Source organism: Bufo gargarizans, chromosome 7, assembly GCF_014858855.1.
Source record: "Bufo gargarizans isolate SCDJY-AF-19 chromosome 7, ASM1485885v1, whole genome shotgun sequence".
NCBI lineage: Eukaryota > Metazoa > Chordata > Amphibia > Anura > Bufonidae > Bufo > Bufo gargarizans.
This window is the reverse complement of record NC_058086.1, coordinates 76100214-76122945: the sequence shown is the minus strand read 5'-3', so window position 1 is coordinate 76122945 and position 22732 is coordinate 76100214. Positions and strand designations below refer to the sequence as shown.

General features: G+C 46.2%; 1 protein-coding gene across 2 annotated transcripts in view; it reads left to right on the top strand.

The window, feature by feature from the left end:
• Nucleotides 1–22732, top strand: part of MYH9 (myosin heavy chain 9) — a 304187-nt gene that overhangs the window by 41242 nt on the left and 240213 nt on the right. For both annotated transcript variants that reach the window (XM_044302210.1, XM_044302209.1), the window contains 2 exons: nucleotides 14893–15245; nucleotides 16364–16520. In XM_044302210.1, the coding sequence (XP_044158145.1) occupies nucleotides 14913–15245; nucleotides 16364–16520 (490 nt within the window). In that variant the 5' untranslated portion in view covers nucleotides 14893–14912. The remainder of the gene's footprint in view (nucleotides 1–14892; nucleotides 15246–16363; nucleotides 16521–22732) is intronic.

Sequence of the window (22732 nt, the reverse complement as noted above, 5' to 3'; positions counted from 1 at the left end):
ATACCACATGTGACACTTTTTTGCAGCCAAGGTGGGCAAAGGGGCACATATTCCAAAGTGCACCTTTCGGATTTCGCAGGCCATTTTTTACACATTTTGATTGCAAGGTACTTCTTACACATTTGGGCCCCTAAATTGCCAGGGCAGTATAACTACGCCACAAGTGACCCCATTTTGGAAAGAAGACACCCCAAGGTATTCCGTGAGGGGCACGGCGAGTTCCTAGAATTTTTTATTTTTTGTCACAAGTTGGCGCAAAATGATTTTTTCTTTTTTTTTTTTTTTTTTCTTTTTTCCTTAAGTCTCATATTCCACTAACTTGCGACAAAAAATAAAAAATTCTAGAAACTCACCATGCCCCTCACGGAATACCTTGGGGTGTCTTCTTTCCAAAATGGGGTCACTTGTGGCGTAGTTATACTGCCCTGGCAATTTAGGGGCCCAAATGTGTAAGAAGTACCTTGCAATCAAAATGTGTAAAAAATGGCCTGCAAAATCTGAAAGGTGCCCTTTGGAATATGTGCCCCTTTGCCCACCTTGGCAGCAAAAAAGTGTGACACATCTGGTATCGCCGTACTCAGGAGAAGTTGGGGAATGTGTTTTGGGGTATCATTTTACATATACCCATGCTGGATGAGAGAAATATCTTGGCAAAAGACAACTTTTCCCTTTTTTTTTTTTTTTATACAAAGTTGGCATTTGACCAAGATATTTTTCTCACCCAGCATGGGTATATGTAAAATGACACCCCAAAACACATTCCCCAACTTCTCCTGAGTACGGTGATACCAGATGTGACACTTTTTTGCTGCCATGGTGGGCAAAGGGGCACATATTCCAAAGTGCACCTTTTGGATTTCACCGGTCATTTTTTACACATTTTGATTGCAAGGTTCTTCTCACACATTTGGGCCCCTAAATTGCCAGGGCAGTATAACTACCCCACAAGTGACCCCATTTTGGAAAGAAGACACCCCAAGGTATTCTGTGAGGGGCACGGCGAGTTCCTAGAATTTTTTTTATTTTTTGTCGCAAGTTAGTGGAATATGAGACTTTGTAAGAAAATAAAATCATCATCATTTTCTGCTAACTTGTGACAAAAAATAAAGTTCTATGAACTCACTATGCCCATCAGCGAATACCTTAGGGTGTCTACTTTCCGAAATGGGGTCATTTGTGGGGGTTTTCTACTGTTTGGGCATTGTAGAACCTCAGGAATCATGACAGGTGCTCAGAAAGTCAGAGCTGTTTCAAAAAGCGGAAATTCACATTTTTGTACCATAGTTTGTAAATGCTATAACTTTTACCCAAACCATTTTTTTTTTTTTTTTTGCCCAAACATTTTTTTTTTTAAATCAAAGACATGTAGAACAATAAATTTGGGGAAAAATGTATATATGGATGTCGTTTTTTTTGCAAAATTTTACAGCTGAAAGTGAAAAATGTCATTTTTTTTGCAAAATAATCGTTACATTTTGATTAATAACAAAAAAGGTAAAAAAGTCAGCAGCAATAAAATACCACCAAATGAAAGCTCCATTAGTGAGAAGAAAAGGAGGTAAAATTCATTTGGGTGGTAAGTTGCATGACCGAGCGATAAACGGTGAAAGGAGTGTAGTGCCGAAGTGTAAAAAGTGCTCTGGTCATGAAGGGGGTTTCACCTAGCGGGGCTGAAGTGGTTAACTGACTCTATATAGTGTTTTTGTAAGTTCTTTACTAAGCGGTGTTCTCATATCTGCAAATGTGTTTCTTAACCCCTTGACGACCCAGGACGAGAATGCTCGTCCTCAATTGCCGGAACTTAGTGCTTGAGGAAGAGCGCTCTTGTCCTGCAGTCGGTCCCCCGATCAACAGCAGAGATTCGGCGGTTACTGACAGCTGGATCCCTGCTGCATCCACCAGCATTGGTGATAACACAATGCTTGTAGAAAACAGAAGTATTGAGCAGCTCTCACCTGCCAGGGATTCCACTGGTATAGCACGGAACAGCTCCTTCACCCGAATCAGGAGAAATACGGAAGTATAGAGGAAAAGAGATTTTGTCCAGCTTGTACTTGTGGTAATCCAAGGCTTCTTTATTGAAAATTCAGTATGAAATCCAGGTACAGAAAGCAGAGTCTACATGTTTCGGGCACAATGCAATCTTAGCCCTTACTCATGACTGCTTGTGGATTAACCCCTTATATGCCACGGTCAGCGGCATATGGGAGGTTTGCGCTCACTCACCTCATGCATCGAGTCCCCGCGCTGCTGTGGCGGGGACTCGATGGTTGCCATGGCAGCCCCTGGCCATTCCAAGGCTTGGGGCCTGTCATGTATGGAAACCTAAGAGGCCTAGGCCACTGTTAGCATCTTACAGTGTAAGACACTAATGGTTCAATACAGCACAATACAAATGTATTGTGCTGTATTGAAACAAGGATCACACCCTGTCCCATAGTGGGACAAAAAAATAAAGAAAATAGGGAAAAGACATAGACATATTGGGTATCGTTGCGTCCGTATCGGCCAGCTCTATAAACATCACATGACCTATCCCTTCAGATGAACACCGTAAAAAATAAACTGTGCTAAATAAACAATTTTTCTGTCACCTTGCATCACAAAAAGTACAACAGCAAGCGATCAAAAAGGCGTACGCCCACAGAAATAGTACCAATCTATCAGTCACCTCATCCTGCAAAAAAGAGCCCCTACCTGAGACAATCTGCCAAAAAATAAGGCTATGGCTTGGTTTAAAAAAGCTGTTGTGTAAAACTTACCCAATATGTATACTTTTTATTTATGTATCGCTGTGTCCCGGCTCTATAAAAATCATATGACCTAACCCCTCAGGTGAACACCGTAAAAATTTAAACTGTGCTAAATAAACCATTTTTGGTCACCTTTACATCACAAAAAGTGTAATGGCAAGTGATAAAAAATAAATAAATCATATGCACTCCAAAATAGTGGCAATAGGGGTGCACCGAAATGAAAATTCTGGTCCGAAAATTCAGGATACCCCTTGACCGAAACCGAAACTGCCTTTTTGCCCAAATACTTTTAAAATACTTTTTTTTTAATGATTTTATTAATTCTTTTTCATGAATTTAATAAATCATATTACCCACCCACCCCATAACAGTGCCATCCACAGACCCCCCCCACCCCATAACAGTGCCATCCACAGAACCCCCCCCCCCATTGCCGCTCCAGTACAGACTAGTTATTATAAAATGTGTACAATTAATAGAAAATAGCGGGGAGGGACTGGGAGGGGGAGCTGGGGGCCGGTGCGTTCACTGTTCTCCGGCCCCCAGCTCCAGTAGTTATAAAATGTGTACAATTAATAAGGATTCTATTCATGAGGCCCCCTCTGTAGTAACTGACGTCATGTGCCCGGCCTACTTTCTGAATGAAGGAGGCGGCGCAGGCATGTGACGTCAGTCGTGACGCTGCCGCTCGTCTGCCCGGCCGGCCAGCACAGCCCTGTGAGTAGGATGTGGCTGTTCTACTGCAGAGGGGGCCTCATGAATAGAATGCTTATTAATTGCACACATTTTATAACTACTGGAGCTGGGGGCCGGAGCACAGTGAACGCACCGGCCCCCAGCTCCTCCTCCCAGTCCCTCCCCGCTATTTCCGGCCGATATGTACAACTATCGGCAGAAACAGATTAGGTGCATTTTCGGCCGATATTTTCAGCTGCCAAAATTTCGGTGCACCCCTAGCAATCAGTCATCTCATCCTGCAGAAAAAGAGACCCTACCTAAGATAATAACCCAAAAACTGAAAAAACTATGGCTCTCAGAATATGGAGACACTAAAACAGGATTTTTTTTTTTCTCCAAAAATGAAATCATTGTGTAAAACATAAATAAATAAAATTGTATACATATTAGTTATCGCTGTGACAACCTGCTCTATAAAAATACCACATGATCTAACCTGTCAGATGAATGTTGTAAATGACAAAAAAAGTGCCAAAAAAGCTATTTCTTGTTACCTTGCCTCACAAAAAGTGTAATATAAAGCAACCAAAAATATGTACCCTAAACTAGTACCAACAAAACTTCCACCCTATCCTGTAGTTTCTAAAATGGGGTCACTTTTTGGAAATTACTACCAGGGCTGTGGAGTCTGAGTTGAGGAGTCGGAGGCAATTTAGGGTACCTGCAGTCGGCAAAAAATGAACAGATTCCGACTCCTACTAAATTTAAATTGGAATAAAAAACAAGTTTAAATGTCCCAATTCACAAAAAGGTATAATTAATTACTGTATTGTTCGCCCTATAAGACGCACCTGCCCATAAGACACACCTAGGTTCTTGAAGAAATATATATTTTGCACCAAAAGGTGTGCTTTTGAACTAATGGTGGTCTGTGGATGGCACGGTTATGGGGGGCGTCTTATCTTGTGTGATCCACAGATCTCTCCCCCCCCCACTTTTTGGCAGTCAGGAGGGTGCTCGCAGCATAGCTCACTGTCACGCGCCTGCTTCACTCATTAAAGTGGGCAGAGCAGGCGCGTGACTTGGTGAGCTACGCAGCGCCCGGCCTCCTGACTGCCAAGAAGTAGTACAGCACTAGATTTTAAGATGATTGGAGTACTTTGACTGCCTCCGGACCGCCTAACGCAGATCTGGGGGGGGGGGAGGGAGGAGGATGATCAATGACAGGCGGGTGATCACCCATATAGATTCCCTGATCACTTCCCTGTCATTGATCACCCCCCTGTAAGGCTCCATTCAGATGTCCGTATGATTTTTACGGATACATGGATCGGATCCGCAAAACGCATACGGACGTCTGAATGGAGCATGACAGGGGGGTGATCAATGACAGGCGGGTGATCACCCATATACACTCCCTGATCACCCCCCTGTCATTGATAACCCCCCTGTAAGGCTCCATTCAGACGTCCGCATGATTTTTACGGATCCATGGATACATGGATCGGATCCGCAAAACACATGCGGATGTCTGAATGGAGCCTTACAGGGGGGGTGATCATTGACAGGGGGGTGATCACCCTGATCACCCCCTGTCATTGATCACCCCCTGTAAGGCTCCATTCAGACTTTTTTTGGCCCAAGTTAGCGGAAATAGTGTTTTTTTTTTTTTTTTTTTTTTTTTTTTCTTAAGTCTCATATTCCACTAACTTATGTCAAAAAATAAAATCTCGCCATACCCCTCACGGAATCCAAATGCGTAACATTTTTTTAGACATTTATATTCCAGACTTCTTCTCACGCTTTAGGGCCCCTAAAATGCCAGGGCAGTATAAATACCCCACATGTGACCCCATTTCGGAAAGAAGACACCCCAAGGTATTCCGTGAGGGGCATAGAGTCCATGAAAGATTGGAATTGTTGTCCCAAGTTAGCGGAAAGGGAGACTTTGTGAGAAAATACAAAAAAAAAATCAATTTCCGGGTGAGATAAATATCTTGGTCAAATGCCAACTTTGTATAAAACAAAATGGGGAATGTTGTCTTTTGCCAAGATATTTCTCTCACCCAGCATGGGTATATGTAAAATGACACCCCAAAACACATTCCCCAACTTCTGATTACAGTGATACCTGATGTGTGACACTTTTTTGCCGCCTAGGTGGGCAAAGGGGCACACATTCCAAAGAGCACCTTTAGGATTTCACCGGCCATTTTTTACAGATTTTGATTGCAAACTACTTTGCACGCATTAGGGCCCCTAAATTGCCAGGGCAGTATAACTACCCCACAAGTGACCCCATTTTGGAAAGAAGACACCCCAAGGTATTTTGTGATGGGCATAGTGAGTTCATGGAAGTTTTTATTTTTTGTCACAAGTTAGGCTACTTTCTCACTAGCGTTTCACGGATCCGCTTGAAGGGCATTTCAAACGGATCAGTCAATAAACTGACTAAACAGAGCCAAACGGAAGCAATTCAGACGGATCCGTTTGTACGGATCCGTCTGTCACGTTGGTTTCCGTTTTGTCATCCGTTTAGCGGATCCGTTTTGAAAGGAAAAGCATCTCTAGGTTCCATCTTCATGTATTGAGATCTATAGGGTTGTAATGCTCCTATATTTCTCCATGGCTATCTTGTTGAAGTTCCAAAGCTGGTCTGACTTTGATAATGGACCACACCTTTCAGACTCTTGTACACGACTACATGCACTTAAAGATGTATAGTGTTCGTTAGCGGGCCATATGTCCCTGATCGTCATTGATAGTACGTACAGGAGTACAGAGCATCATGATGCTGACCATGTTGTGCTGCAAATTGGGCTATTGTCCTGCACTCATATGATCATCTATTAGTGCAAGACTATATCCCCGCGGGCAGCTCAACTTGCACAGGATGATTGTATACTATGATGCTGTGTACTCTCGTGTGCACGATCAATGCCACTATGGGACATATGGCCCGCTCACGGACCATATGTCTCTTGTGGCATACAGTCGTGTGCAAGAGGCCTTAAAGGGGTTTTCTCATCTCATACAATGGGGGCATACCACTTTAAGGATATACCTACATTGTCTTATAGGCGCGGGTCCCACGGCTGGTACCCTCACATATATTGAGAACGAAGCTAAGAAAGTAGATGAGGTCGCACTGCGCTGCCACCCTTCATCCATTTCTATAGTTGAGGCGGGGATTAGCGTTTGGCGGTGGACATACCATGGGAAATGTGTCCTACAGCAACTGTGCTCCCCGCTCCGTTCTCAATATAGGTGCGGGTCCTACCAATGTTACCCACACCTATCAGACAATGGGGGCATATTCAAGTGAAATCCCCCCATTGTCTATGTGAATACCCCTTTAAAAACTATGTCCCTTGCATGTCCCTTGTGGTAATCACACTAGTTATATTAGCGTCATCAGGAAATCATTAAACGTTAAAATCACAATTTATGAATTCCTGATGATGCTGACAGACCGTGACTACCACAAGGGCTCATATGAAAGGGCACAAGATTGAACAATGAACAAGCATTTGCTTGTTCATGTGCCAATCATAGGTTCTACAATCAATAAAGAGCCAAAATTTAGCTCATTATTGATGGTCAGGTTTTAATGGATCTTACGACATTGGCACTAATGCTGTTTTGATATAAAAACTACCAAGGGTGTTGTAATAAACGCACAGTAGTGAGACTAGGGTAGTTTTTATTTCAACACAGCTAGAGTGCCAATGTTCCCTGTACAGGACAATAAAAAGACAGACACAGTGCAGTAAAGTAATTTTTTTTTTTTTTTTTTTTCTGTCAATAAATAATTAAATTCTAAACTATTTTTTTTATTTTTTATTTTTATTTATTTTTTTACAACTGTTCATAACTTTGAGGGGAGGTGGACTCTCGTGGACTCGATGCGCTGGGGCTGGCAATGGTAGCCCCCCTGTCCTGGCGAGCCACTGAGGTTAAACTACGGGCCATAGGAAAGGATGCAGGGCGTAATTGAGGGGTGTGGAGAAAGGAAGGGTCGGAGGAGGAGGAGGAGGAGGGGGAGGGGACCCGAGCATGTGTAGAGGTGGAGGGAGTTTGAAAAGAAGTAGGAGGAAAAGGGGCAGGAGAAGAAAAAGAAGGAAACACATGCTCGGGGGGGGGGGGAAGAGAAGGGAAAGGTTGGCGGTACTGGCCACTGCTGTGGGATGGGGGGGGGGGTAGGTGTGGGGTGGGGGTTGGGGGCGGTGCATGATTTCCCATGACCCGTTCTCTACCATGATTTTAACTGATGTAACTGCTCGGGCGTCATTGAGTCCATCAAACCGATCATGTTTAGCCCATAATGGTAGTTTGGGCTGTGTTGATACGCCGACTCCACCCCTTCCCAGCGGCGAATCAAGTCAGCACCAAACTCCATTTGATGTCGGGCAAAACCTTCTAGAGCGTTGGAAACTACCTCTACAAGGTTCGCATAATCGGCTCGACTTGGCCTACCAGATCTCTGCCCGCTCACCAGGGCTCTCAAATTTTGACGGAAACCTAAGAGCCTCTGTTGAGCGGAGGGACCCGGTAGGGGACCCGGATTATCCTGAGCCGATGCATCAGGGACAGGAGGGCTGGCGCTGGCGATCTGTACTGGTTCCGCCTCAGGAGGTTGGTCAGGCTCCTGAGTGCTGCTGGCACTTCTGTAGAAAAAAAAAAGGAAAGTTAGGAATTGTTCTTTAAATAAAACATCCATGTTCTATGCTATGTCTACCGTATAGCATAGGGGGCTGGCCAAAACAGGGGAGCCAAACTCTCTGCTGTCTCAGAAAGCCCCTTACACTCAGATGAGAGAACAGTTGTCCATCTGACTGTGGGGGGCTGTCCAAAACAGGGGAGCCAAACGCTCCACTGTCTCGGACAGCCCCTTTACAATTTATTTTTTAAACAGTTGTTATAAATATTTACCTTTTTGGTGCCATAGCCTTTCGTAGGAACCCCAGGGCCGCCGTATGGATGTATGTGGCCCCTGAGGTTCCTCCGGAGCCACTCGGGGCCTGACCCTCCTTGTTGTAATCCCTCCTGAAGCGGTCCCGGATAGATCGCCAACGCGTTATAACCAGTTTGACTATGGAAAAAAACAATAAAAACTAAAATCAGCATGATGAAAGGAAAACAACAATATTTTAATTTATTAAAATGCATATTGTTTTACTTACCATATTTCTCCTGAGCCGCCGCATCTAGATCCCCCCCCCAGGTCTCTAAAACTTCTGCAGAGATGTCCCTCCAGAGCCGCTGGGTATGGCAATAATCGGCGTGGTGGCGGTCGGCGTGGTCCCATAACGCTGGACGCGCCTCCACCAGTCGGATGAGGAGCAGGTTATCGATGCTCGGAACCCCGAACTCCTCATCCTCCCTGGTGGAGCCTAGGGAACCCTGAAAAAAAGGAAATACAAAATTTAATGTAAATCCTAATGCAAAATGCTAATTAAAACTACTAAATTCAATACTTACACGTCTACGACCGCCACGATCATTCCCGCGGACTCTGGAGGCGACTGGGGGATCCTCGCTGGCGGCTCTAGGTGCAGATTGCTAATACAAATCAAAAATAAATAAATTTAGAAGACTGTACTTAAACCAATTTTTAAGAAAAACAGCCCCGGTCCGGGCTTGGTCCACCTCCCCTGGATGCTGGCGATGCAGCAGGTGAGCTGGCCCCGGCAGCCACTTCGGGAGAGCCCTCCGCAGAAGATGATGAAGAAATCTATAATAAGAGCACATACTGATTAATGCAACGAATCAAACAGTAAAAAGTCCAAGTGTTGATTTTATACTTACGGGCCACTGGATACGGCGGCGCCTTCTGGGTGGGTTACACCAGTCTATCAATGTCTTTGATGACATCTGTACGCAACAGAATACCAGACAAAATGCAGATAACGTTAAAGGAACTTGTAGAGCACTATTTCCTCATATATCAACACTTATTTTTTTTTTTTTATACTTACTTTTTAAAATATAGATATGGGCTTCCCCACCGCAGATGTCTTTTTTTCTTATTTTTTTTTTTTCTTTTTTTGGAACGACCCTAATAATAAAATGATTAAAAAAATTAATCCGACAGAAGCCATAAACACCCCGAGAGACAGCAGCCCCCCACAATGACATCAGGCCCCCAGTTCCAAACAACTCTCCCACAGTGCCCTCGGCCCCCCCAATGCCAGCAGCCCCCACAGTTCCAGTCACAAACACCCCCGCAGTGCCAGCAGCAGACACAGTTCCAGCCACAAAAAACCCTGCAGTGCCAGCCAGCCGCAAACCGCGCAGTGCCAGCCAGCCGCAAACCGCGCAGTGCCAGCCAGCCGCAAACCGCGCAGTGCCAGCCAGCCGCAAACCGCGCAGTGCCAGCCAGCCGCAAACCGCGCAGTGCCAGCCAGCCGCAAACCGCGCAGTGCCAGCCAGCCGCAAACCGCGCAGTGCCAGCCAGCCGCAAACCGCGCAGTGCCAGCCAGCCGCAAACCGCGCAGTGCCAGCCAGCCGCAAACCGCGCAGTGCCAGCCAGCCGCAAACCGCGCAGTGCCAGCCAGCCGCAAACCGCGCAGTGCCAGCCAGCCGCAAACCGCGCAGTGCCAGCCAGCCGCAAACCGCGCAGTGCCAGCCAGCCGCAAACCGCGCAGTGCCAGCCAGCCGCAAACCGCGCAGTGCCAGCCAGCCGCAAACCGCGCAGTGCCAGCCAGCCGCAAACCGCGCAGTGCCAGCCAGCCGCAAACCGCGCAGTGCCAGCCAGCCGCAAACCGCGCAGTGCCAGCCAGCCGCAAACCGCGCAGTGCCAGCCAGCCGCAAACCGCGCAGTGCCAGCCAGCCGCAAACCGCGCAGTGCCAGCCAGCCGCAAACCGCGCAGTGCCAGCCAGCCGCAAACCGCGCAGTGCCAGCCAGCCGCAAACCGCGCAGTGCCAGCCAGCCGCAAACCGCGCAGTGCCAGCCAGCCGCAAACCGCGCAGTGCCAGCCAGCCGCAAACCGCGCAGTGCCAGCCAGCCGCAAACCGCGCAGTGCCAGCCAGCCGCAAACCGCGCAGTGCCAGCCAGCCGCAAACCGCGCAGTGCCAGCCAGCCGCAAACCGCGCAGTGCCAGCCAGCCGCAAACCGCGCAGTGCCAGCCAGCCGCAAACCGCGCAGTGCCAGCCAGCCGCAAACCGCGCAGTGCCAGCCAGCCGCAAACCGCGCAGTGCCAGCCAGCCGCAAACCGCGCAGTGCCAGCCAGCCGCAAACCGCGCAGTGCCAGCCAGCCGCAAACCGCGCAGTGCCAGCCAGCCGCAAACCGCGCAGTGCCAGCCAGCCGCAAACCGCGCAGTGCCAGCCAGCCGCAAACCGCGCAGTGCCAGCCAGCCGCAAACCGCGCAGTGCCAGCCAGCCGCAAACCGCGCAGTGCCAGCCAGCCGCAAACCGCGCAGTGCCAGCCAGCCGCAAACCGCGCAGTGCCAGCCAGCCGCAAACCGCGCAGTGCCAGCCAGCCGCAAACCGCGCAGTGCCAGCCAGCCGCAAACCGCGCAGTGCCAGCCAGCCGCAAACCGCGCAGTGCCAGCCAGCCGCAAACCGCGCAGTGCCAGCCAGCCGCAAACCGCGCAGTGCCAGCCAGCCGCAAACCGCGCAGTGCCAGCCAGCCGCAAACCGCGCAGTGCCAGCCAGCCGCAAACCGCGCAGTGCCAGCCAGCCGCAAACCGCGCAGTGCCAGCCAGCCGCAAACCGCGCAGTGCCAGCCAGCCGCAAACCCCCCCACCGCCAGCCAGCCGCAAACCGCGCAGTGCCAGCCAGCCGCAAACCGCGCAGTGCCAGCCAGCCGCAAACCCCCCCACCACCAGTGCCAGCGGCTCCCATTGTTCCAGACACACACCCCTTCCCAAGTGCCAGCAGCCCCCGAGAGAGAGACAAAACTTCATACACTTACCAGTCTCACCAAGTCGATTATCCAAAATGGCCGACGATGAGGGGGAGGGACAGATGAGGGGGAGGGACAGGAAGTTACTGGGCATGCGCAGAAACATGAACGGATCCGTGTCAAAGCGGAGCCAGGACAGACGGATCCGTCCCCATTGACTTCCATTGTAACTATGAACGGATCCGTACGCCTCCGCACGGCCAGGCGGACACCAAAACGCTGCAAGCTGCGTTCGGGTGTCCGCCTGCTGAGCGGAACGGAGGCCAAACGCTGCCAGACTGATGCATTCTGAGTGGATCCTTATCCATTCAGAATGCATTGGGGCAGTACGGATCCGTTCGGGGCCGCTTGTGAGAGCCTTTGAACGGAACTCGCAAGCGGAGCCCCGAACGCAAGTGTGAAAGTAGCCTTAGTGGAATATGAGACTTTGTAAGAAGAAAAATATATAATTTTCCGCTAACTTGTGACAAAAAATAAAGTTCTATGAACTCACTATGCTCATCAGCGAAGACCTTAGGGTGTCTACTTTCTGAAATGGGGTCATTTGTGGGGTTTTTCTACTGTCTGGGCATTGTAGAACCTCAGGAAACATGACAGGTGCTCAGAAAGTCAGAGCTGCTTTAAAAAGCGGAAATTCACATTTTTGTACCATAGTTTGTAAACGCTATAACTTTTACCCAAAGCATTTTTTTTTTTTGCCCGAACATTTTTTTTTATTAAAGACATGTAGAACAATAAATTTAGTGAAAAATTTATATATGGATGTTTTTTTGCAAAATTTTACAGCTGAAAGTGAAAAATGTCTTTTAATTTTTTTTTTTTGCAAAAAAAAAAAAATTTTGATTAATAACCAAAAAAGTTAAAATGTCAGCAGCAATGAAATACCACCAAAAGCTCTATTAGTGAGAAGAAAAGGAGGTAAAATTCATTTGGGTGGTAAGTTGCATGACCGAGCGATAAACGGTGAAAGTAGTGTAGTGCAGAAGTGTAAAAAGTGGCCTGGTTATTAAGGGATTTCAGCTAGCGGGGTTGAAGTGGTTAACAATACCCACAAGTAACATATGATTACCATATACTACAGTGAGCGGGGCCCGGTGTAGAATAGTGACTGCATCGGGCCCCGCTGCCATTACAGAAACAGATGCTCCAGCATTTGCCCCATAAGACGCACTATTTCCCCCTGACTTTTTTTGAGGGGGGGGGGGGAGAAGAAGAGTGCATCTTATAGGGCAAAAAATATGGTACTTCTCTACTGTAAGACTAAAGGCCAATGCATGCAGTGCGTCACATTACCGCAAAACGAAAACGTTAAGTGACCGTGAAGAAGCATTCTTTTCATATGCTTCACTATATGGCACGCAATGCACAGTTAAGGAGCGGCAATACTTATACTTTCCGTTGTGTTATGTTCCGCTGTTACAGGGAACGCAACGCCCATGGTTAACCTAGCCTCTCACTGATAACTGATTAAGTAAATGTTTTTTGCAGGACTAGAGACACTTGTATAAGTGAAGGGAATGCATAGTCAATAGTTCAAGACTGAAGCTGTAAACCATTTGAAAAACTGCTGTCATTCAGTTAAGACTATAAAAACTTGTAAACTCAGATTGTTAGCTTAAAGAGGACCTTTCATTAGAATAAAAAATCTAAACTATACAGACATGCAGAGTGGCGCCAGGGAGATCCCTGGGTGCTGCTCTCAATGTCTGTATAGTTTTATATATTTTTTTTTATTCTAGTGAAAGGTCCTCTTTAAACTTTTAGGCTACTTTCACTCTTGCGTTCAGAGCGGATCCGTCTGAGACGGAGCCGCTCATATAATGCAGACGGTGGCTCCGTTCAGAACGGATCAGTCTGCATTATTTATATATATATATATATATATATATATATATATATATATATATATATATATATATATATATATATATATATATATATATATATATATATATTAAAAAAAATAAAAAAAAAATTCTAAGTGTGAAAGTAGCCTGAACGGATCCGTCCAGACTTTACATTGAAAGTCAATGGGGGACGGATCCGTTTGAAGATTGAGCCATATTGTTATCTTCAAACTGATCCGTCCCCATTGACTTACATTGTAAGTCTGGACGGATCCGCACGGCCAGGCGGACACCCGAAAGCTGCAAGCAGCGTTCAGGTGTCCGCCTGCTGAGCAGAGCGGAGGCTGAACGCTGCCAGACTGATGCATTCTGAGCGGATCTGCGTCCACTCAGAATGCATTAGTGCTGGACGGATGCGTTCGGGGCCGCTTGTGAGCCCCTTCAAACGGAGCTCACAAGTGGATACCCGAACGCTAGTGTGAAAGTAGCCTTGAACATGACTATGGGATTCTACTAGGGAAATCACGTTTTACAATAAATGCCCCATCTTCAGCAGAAGATCAGCACACAAAGGAGAAGGCAGGTAATGACATGTATTTTGCCTTTCTTTCCTTAAAGGCATGTATAAAATACATTTGCATATTAAATACAGGAGTCTGAGTCGGGAGTACCAAAAACGGAGGAGTCAGAGCATTTATCTACTGACTCCACAGCCCTGGTTTCTACTCTAGGGGTGCATCAGGGGGCTTCAAATGGGACATAGTGTCCCAAAAAAACAGTCTAGCAAAATCTGCCTTCCAAAAACCGTATGGCATTCCTTTCCTTCTGCGCCCTGCCGTGTGCCTGTACAGCAGTTTACGACCACATATGGGGTGTTTCTGTAAACTGCAGAATCAGGGCCATAAATGAGTTTTGTTTGGCTGTTAACCCTTGCTTTGTAATTGGAAAAAATATTAAAATGGAAAATCTGCCAAAAGTGAAATTTAGAAATTGTATCTCTATTTTCCATGAATTCTTGTGGAACACCTAAAGGGTTAACAACATTTGTAAAATCAGTTTTGAATACCTTGAGGGGTGTAGTTTCTAGAATGGGGTCATTATTGGGTGGTTTCTATAATGTAAGTTTCACAAAGTGACTTCAGACCTGAACTGGTCCTTTAAAGTTGTTTTTTGAAAATTTCGGAGAAATTTCAAGATTTACTTCTAAGCCTTGTAACATCCCCCAAAAATAAAATGTCATTCCCAAAATGATCCAAACATGAAGACATATGGGAAATATAAAGTAATTATTTTATTTAGGTATTATTATGTATTGTAGAAGTAGAGAAATTGAAACTTGGAAATTTGCAAATGTTTCCAAGTTTTTGGCAAATGTGGTACTTTTTTTAATACATTTTTACTCCATTTTACCAGTGTCATAAAGTACAATATGTGATAAAAACAGTCTCAGAATGGCCTGGATAAGTCAGAGTTTTAAAGTTATCACCGCATAGTGACACTGGTCAGATTTGCAAAAACTGGCCTGGTCCTGAATTTGAAAATTAACCTGGTCCTTCAGGGGTTAATGAACAGTTACACAATTTTCCTGACATACTTTCTGTACTGATAATGTCTTTATTTGATCATTTTTACAGGACAATGGCACGATTGCCAGAACTTATGACTTCTTAATGTGTTTTTTTTTTTTTTTTTTTTTTAATGCAGGTCCGCTTTACTGAAGGATCATGGCACAAAATGATGCAGACAAATACCTATATGTGGATCGCAATTTAATCAACAATCCCTTAGCTCAGGCAGACTGGTCTGCAAAAAAGCAAGTATGGGTACCCTCAGAAAAACATGGTTTTGAAGCAGCAAGTCTGAAGGACGAGGTTGGGGATGATGTCATTGTTGAGTTAGCAGAGAATGGCAAAAAAGTAAAGGTCAATAAAGATGATGTACAAAAGATGAACCCACCTAAATTCTCCAAAGTTGAAGATATGGCTGAGTTGACCTGTCTGAATGAAGCATCTGTCCTGCACAATCTGAAGGAGCGATACTACTCTGGCTTAATATATGTAAGAACTGTAAATTTATTTTCTGGTTGTAAAACAATGTTGCATAGATGCATCATTACAGTAAACCAAACGCTTCATTATGTGCATTTTAATTTACTATTGATCTTCATCAAAACATCCCAAGCAAGATGCCAACAGCGCACAGGTGTTATCTTTCATTGTAATCCTGCCTGTGGTGAAAAGTGAGCTTGCAGAACAGATTGCCTTCCTGTTAGGCTTAGTGGGCAACAATTGGTAGATTTCTGTTGGAACATTCCCTTTTTTATGCTAGCTTAAATTTCTTGTTTGTAAAAAAACAAAATAAAAACCTGATTACTGCATCTGATTTGGTTCCTTTATGCTGTTGCCAACTTTCTTTGGGATATCGCATAGTAGTGGATAGATATTTAACAGGATGTTTTGACATCCTATAGGCACAGTTAAAATCAGCCCTGTTTTCCATATTTGTTTCAGAGGAACTGAAAAATGGAAGGAAAACATCCATTTTGCTCTCAATTAGTTTGTTCTCTTGAGCTTCACTTGTGCTAATTTGCATCAGCATGTGTCGGCTCCATCAGGTTTCAGTTGTTTGTTTGACATTCCCACTGAACTTAAAAACTAAAAAAAATTGTAGGAATAGACTCATGCACACGGCCGTGGCCCGCAAATAGCAGGTCTGCAATATGCAGGCATCAGCCATGTGCCCTGCATCGCGGATGCAGACCTATTCACTTGAATGGGTCAGCGATCTGGAAATGTGGTGCAGAACAGAGGCACAGAAGCACTACGGAGTGCTTCCATGGTGTTTGTCTGGCCTCCACACCGCAAAAAGTAAAAATTGAATGTGTCCATGATCCGTCTCCACCACAAAAAATAAAATCTAGAACAAGTTCAAGTTGAATGGATCTGTTGCGGCAGCCACATGGCTGGACCCTGTGCATTGGGGACCTCAAATTGTGGTCCCAATGCATGGAATGGCTGAATGGCCGTGTGCAATAGGCCTGAGTTTACTTATTTCTATTCCATCGGAGGAACAGGAAAGAAAATCAAAGGCTAATGTGGGCAGTCTTGATCACACTTCTTTTTTTTTTTTTTTTTTTCTTTTTTTTTATTGTGACAGTTTTTATTTTTATTTGCAGACTTATTCTGGTTTGTTTTGTGTGGTAATCAACCCATACAAGAACCTACCAATTTATTCTGAAGAAATTGTTGATATGTACAAAGGAAAGAAGAGACATGAAATGCCTCCACATATATATGCCATCACTGACACTGCCTATCGTAGCATGATGCAAGGTATGTTGTAGACTATATAGAACAGTTATAAACGAACACTTCACTAACCTAGTTCTGTTATAGGCTTAGAAGTGTTTTAAAATAGTATCATGAAGGTTATGAACACCTTTTTGGGGCTCTTATTTTTTTTTTTAAAGATTTGAACATTCATTGTAAGCTAAAATCACTTTTTCTATTTCTCTATCAATTTTCAGCAGTTTATCTTGGTGTTCATTTTCAGCCTAGTTGCAGAGTGTAACACTGAGTCCCCTCATGATGTTCTTATCCCTGGATGTATTCTTTCCTGACAGCTGAAACTCATTTTAAGCCATATTCCTATCAAACTAAATAAAACTATTTTGTGTGTGTGTAGATAGAAATCTCTCTTCTTACTGGCAGCGGCAAAGGGGGAGGGTGAGACTCCTTCTCCACTGCGCTGCTGAGAAGAACATCTGTGGCGGGGCAGAGAACTAATCTCCTGTGTCCGCCGCTGTATTCAACTGCAGAGCTGTGGTGGCAGGTCTTGTCGCTATTTGTAAATTCTAAGTCGTATTGTCGACCATTTGGTCACCATCTGGAGCCCTGCTCTCGCAAGCGGCCCAAAATGGATCAGTCCAGCCCCAATGCATTCTGAATGGATAAGGATCTGAAATAAAGCAGCCATGGGAGGAAATGCTCAAAAACCCTGAACACTGTAGTGTGTTTATAACCAGGGGAGCAATTCATCTGCATGTGATCTGTTGCTAACGGCAATTCCCAGCAAAAATGCATACAATGGAGGATGTCTGCAGTGGACCACATGTACCACAATGGCATCTTACACAAGATGGGATAATGTGTGGATGCAGATATAAAAATACATCATGCTAAAGGTGCACGACAATGATATGCAACTGACAACACTGGCCAATACCTCAAGCTGATTTAGAGACTTTAGCCAATGTATTAGTCAGGAACACATCGGAGCCCTTTCTCGGTGGGACACAGACCATGGGTATAGCTTAGAGGTATTAGTAGGAGGAACTGTCCCCCCCCCCCCCCCTTTTTTTTTTCTCTCTCCAGATGGGGACACAGGTCAGCATAGCGCCTTCCTGGTCCCCCGTGGAGTGCCCGCGATGTTGTCCGGCTGCCTCAATTCTCCCTGTTCTGTTCTAGCCCCTGGGTCACCTGCTGCTGCCCTCCATCCAGAGCACTGTACTCGGGTGAGTCAGATGTCTGAAAGCCCTCCTTTAAGCCCCAGCCTTCCTGGCGCCCGAGGGCAGTGTCAGCCCGTCCTGTGGCTCCCAAACAGTCTGCCGCATGAAGGGGCGCCCCCACCCCTCGTGGTGGGGGGGCCACCTGGTCTTTTATCAGCAGGTTTGGAGGGCTTAGGTTCAGGACAGCTCTGGAGATTGTAACGTCTGGTTACAAGATAGAGTTCGCTTCCAGACCGCCGGAACGTTTTTCCCTTCTTGCATTCGGGGGATCAGACTAGAGCCTCGGACCTTTTAATGGCAGTTTCCTCCCTTCTGGACCGGGGGGTTGTTACCCCCGTTCCCCCGGAGGAACAGGGCACAGGTTTCTATTAAAACGTGGTCCCAAAGAAGGAGGGGTCGGCGCGTCCGATCCTGGACCTAAAACTGCTCAACAAGTCTCTACGGGTGCGGAGGTTTCGAATGGAATCCCTCCGCTCCGTTATTGCTTCTCCTCTTCCAGGGGAGTTCCTTGTGTCCGTGGACATCCAGGACACCTATCTGCATGTTCCGATCATGGAATCTCACCAACTATTTTCTGCGATTCGCCATTGGTGGTCATCACTATCAGTTTCTTGCCCTTCCTTTCGGGTTAGCAACCGCCCCTCGGGTCTTTACCAAGATCCTGGCACCGATCGGGGTGCTTCTTCGTACCAGGGGCATTCGTTTACTGCCCTATCTGGACGATAGCCTGATAAAAGAACCCTCGCTGGAGCAGTTCGGCTGGATAATCAATTTCCCAAAGTCCTATCTCCTCCCATCCCAGAGGCTCTCCTTCCTGGGGATGGTTTTGGATACCTCATCCGCCAGAGTGTTCCTGACAGTCTCCAAGTCCTCCCAGATCCAGGGGGCAGTGTCGCATCTGCTGCGCTCCCAGTTCCTCTCCATATGGGACTGCATGCGGGTCCTGGGTTTTCTGGTTGCCTCTTTCGAGGCCATTCCATATGCCCAGTTTAACATTCGCTTGTTGCAACAGGAGATCCTTTACCTCTGGGACAGGACCTCTCGGGGTCTAGACGATCGCATCCGCTTGTCTCAGTGGGTTTGGGCAGCTCTCCCTTGGTGGCTGTCCCTGGTGATCCTGAGGTCTGGGAGATCCTTTCTCCTGCTTTCCTGGACAATTGTCACCACCGATGCCAGCCTCCTGGGTTGGCGCGGCATTCTCCAGTCTCGCACGGTTCAGGGGATTTGGTCAGTCGCTCTTTTGTATTTGCATAGTGTCCCTCCTACTAATACCTCTAAGCTATAACCATGGTCTGTGTCCCCCAATGGAAAAGTCAAGAAAAAGATTTTACAGGTGAGTTTCACAAACCTCCTCTTTTTTGCAGCACTGTCAAGGTATCTCAGCGTGGCATGGGTTCCTACCACTAAGCTACCTACGGGGTGTGAACAACTGTCTGAGAGGTGCGAAGATGCTACTTGCAGCCAAGCTCCCACATACCTCCATAGTGAGATCACTCAGGCAGTGGGAGAGAAGGCTGTAAGCCCAACCTAGAATAGGCCATGTGACGCCCATATGTGGTCGTAAACTACAGAATCGGGGCAATAAATATATCATTTTGTTTGGCTGTTAACCCTTGCTTTGTTACTGGAAAAAAATGGATTAAAATGGAAAATTTGCCTCAATCGAAATTCTGAAATTTTTATCTCCATTTGCCATTTAACTCTTGTGGATCACCTAAAGGGTTAACTACCTTTTGTAAAATCCGTTTTGAATACCTTGAGGGGTGTAGTTTCTAGAATGGGGTCATTTTGGGTGGTTTCTGTTATGTAAGCCTCACAAAGGGACTTCAGTCCTGAACTGGTCCTTTCAAAAAATTTCAAGATTTACTTCTAAACTTCTAAGCCTTGTAACGTCACCAAAAAATAAAATGTCATTCCCCAAATGATCCAAACATGAAGTAGACATATGGGGAATTTAAAGTAACAATTTTTGGAGGTATTACCATGTATTGTGGAAGTGGAGAAATTGAAACTTGGAAATTGTGCACATTTTTCCCAATTTCTGGTAAAAATAAGCAGGTTGTCCAGATGAAGGCTAAAGGGGTAACCCTATCAGCCATAGCAAGAGAAGTTGGTCATTCATAGGCCTCATGCACACGACCGTGCCATTTCTTGCGGTCCTTAAACCATTGATCCGCAAAAAACTTAAGCTGCCCGTGTGCATTTGACGGAACGGGTGGGTGTCAATATAAATGCCTATTCTTGTCCGCAAAGCACGGACAGGACTAGGATATTTTATTTATTGCGCGTGGCCGGGGAACAGAGCAATGGATGCGGACAGAGCACTGGGTGCTGTCCACATGTTTTGGGACCCCATTGAAGTAAATGAGTCCACATCCGAGCCACCAAAACGGTGGCTCAGATGCGGACCCAAACAGCCGTGTGCATGAGGCCTTAGTCTGTGATTTCTAGAATATTGCATCTTTACAACAATCGCAAACTCATTCAAGTCCCCCAAGAAGGCTGGTTGCCCTTGAAAGACAAATGCAAGAGGACAGGATAATGCAGAGAATCTCCATGGGTAATCGTTTCAGCACTGCAGCTGGAATTTCTTGCCAGTTCAGCACTGAACAGGGTAAGTATCTGTCGTCATACAGTGTCAACGTTTTAAGAGCATTTGGACTGAAAGCCCACTCTGCACTATCCAAACTCCATTAGCAGAAAGAATCAAAAGGGTAGACTCTCCTTTGCTGATGAGCATGTTGTGTGGACAGAAGTGGTCCAGAGTTCATTTTAGTGATGAAACAGGTTTCATTTATTTGGGTCTGATGGAAAACATTATGGGCCAGATTTATCATTAGCTCATGTCAGAATAATGGAGCTTAAACTGCGCACAAATTTGCAACTTTTTTTTTTCTGCTCTGCACTATGCTCGCCAGTTTTCTGAAAGTGGGCGAGTTTTCTTATGTAAATCTCTAGACAGATTTACTATTGGGACTATTTAAAAAGTTGCAATTTTACTCCAGTGAGGCCCATGCTTATCTTATGAGACTTTTTAATAGAACATGCAACTTTTTTCATAAAAACGTGTGACTTTTTTTCCCCTCCCCCACGATGGCACCTTTAGAGATGGCTCCGCCCCAGGACAGGAAACCTGCAGCATAAAAAGGTGAAGCCGCTCTCTCACCTCAGTGAGGTTTCCTGTCCTGGTACGGGAGCCTGCAGTGTCGTCCTGACCTGGAAGTCCCGGTAGAAGCCGGAGGGTTGGGGCAGCATATGGTACCTGCCCAATTGTTTCCCCGCAGGCGCGGGAACGAAGTTCCGGATCACAGGGTAGAAGGTGCCGGTCCCTCAGGCGAGGAGGACAGCACCAGCGGCTGGAAGAGGGCCAGAAGGCCTTGGTGGTTCTGCAGACTAGCCGGGACACCACCGGATGTAGTCACTGCGTCTAAGACCGGAAGTGCCATGCGTTCCACGGCCGTGCGCTTCCGGTCAGGTGACCGGAAGTTCGGCATCCCGGCAATTTTAAACCGGCTCCAGGCAGGTATGAGGAGCCAGAGTGTTCTGGACGCCGGTATCGAGTTCAGAGGCCAGTAAGTGGACCAGAGGGGTTCCTGTACTATTTTGGCGTGGTGGGTCTGCAGGAGCTGTGTATCTCTCAGGTGAGAGGAATACTTGGTGGCAGTATGTAACTTGGGCATGGTTTGTATCGGTGCAGGTTTTTGCCCTCACTATGGACGAAGAGAGGAGGTCTGAAAGTGTGGATGTGGAGATCCTGCCACTGGTATTGTGAGTCCTATTCTCGGTCCTTAGAGAGGTCTAGACTGTTCCTCAGATTTGGGTATGTTCCTTTTTTCTTAGATGGTTCCTAAGAAGGTGGCGGCAAAGAAAAAGAACAAAGAATACCCTTTCTGCAAGTGCCCGTTGTCGTCTTCCACTAAAAAGCTCTGTCAGCAGTGCATTGAGAAGACGGTGGCTGAGGAGACTCCAAGTCTTTTGAAAGACCTTAAGTCTATCATGTCTGAAGTTAAAAATTCCCTGAGAAGTAGGAAGAGAAGAACAGTGAGGCAGGAGTCCGACGTGGAATCGGAGGATAGCGATTCTCTCTCCGGGAATGAGGACTGATTCCCTTTCTTCTGAGGATAATATAAGAGAAGGAAAGTTCCTATTTCCAGCGGAAGATACGGACAAATTAAGTTATCCGATCTACCTTGGAGTTGGAGGATACCAGAGAGGATAGATCGGTAGAGGATTTTGAGTTTGAGGGACTTGGGGAAAGAAAGCGTAGGTGTTTCCCTGTCCATAGGTCTATTTCAGCGGTGATGGAAAAGGAATGGAAAAAAAACGGATAAAAAGCCGTTAATTTCTAAGACCTTTTAAATGGAAGTATCCATTTGAGGAAGAAGCGTCTACATCTTGGGACAAGGCCCCGAAACTGGATGTAGCAATTTCCAAAATTTAAAAAAAAAAAAATCCTCACTGCCCTTTGAAGACATGGGATTCTTAAAGGACCCCTTAGATAAAATTGACTCTTCCCTTAATGCGTGGGAGTCTTCCGCGGCTGCTTTCAGGCCTAGTATAGCTGCCACTGTTGTTGCAAGGTCGATGTCACTGTGGTTGGAGAGGCTAGAGGGGCAGATTAGGGAAAAATGCCCTAGGGAGCAGTTATTAGCTTCTATACCGACCTTCCAGAAAGCCGCAGATTTTATTGCAGATGCCGCGGTGGACTCGGTGAGGCTGGAAGCAAGAACCGCATCCCTTTCCAATTCTGCGCGACGTGCTTTGTGGCTTAAGAATTGGAAAGGGGGAGATTTGCCATCCAAGCTAAGGCTTTGCAGCATTCCCTGTGATGGCCAGTTTCTTTTCGGGTCAGAACTTGACTCTTTACTTGAGAAAGCGGCAGATAAGAAGTTTCCCCAGGAAACCTTTGCACAGTTCAGGCAATATAAACGGCCCTTTCGGAACCCGACAAGGTTCCAGAATAAGAAGCAGATGAGAGACAGAGAGCAGGGAAGTAAGTTTTTTTTTTTTTTTTTGGATCAGCCACAGCCCGGGCGT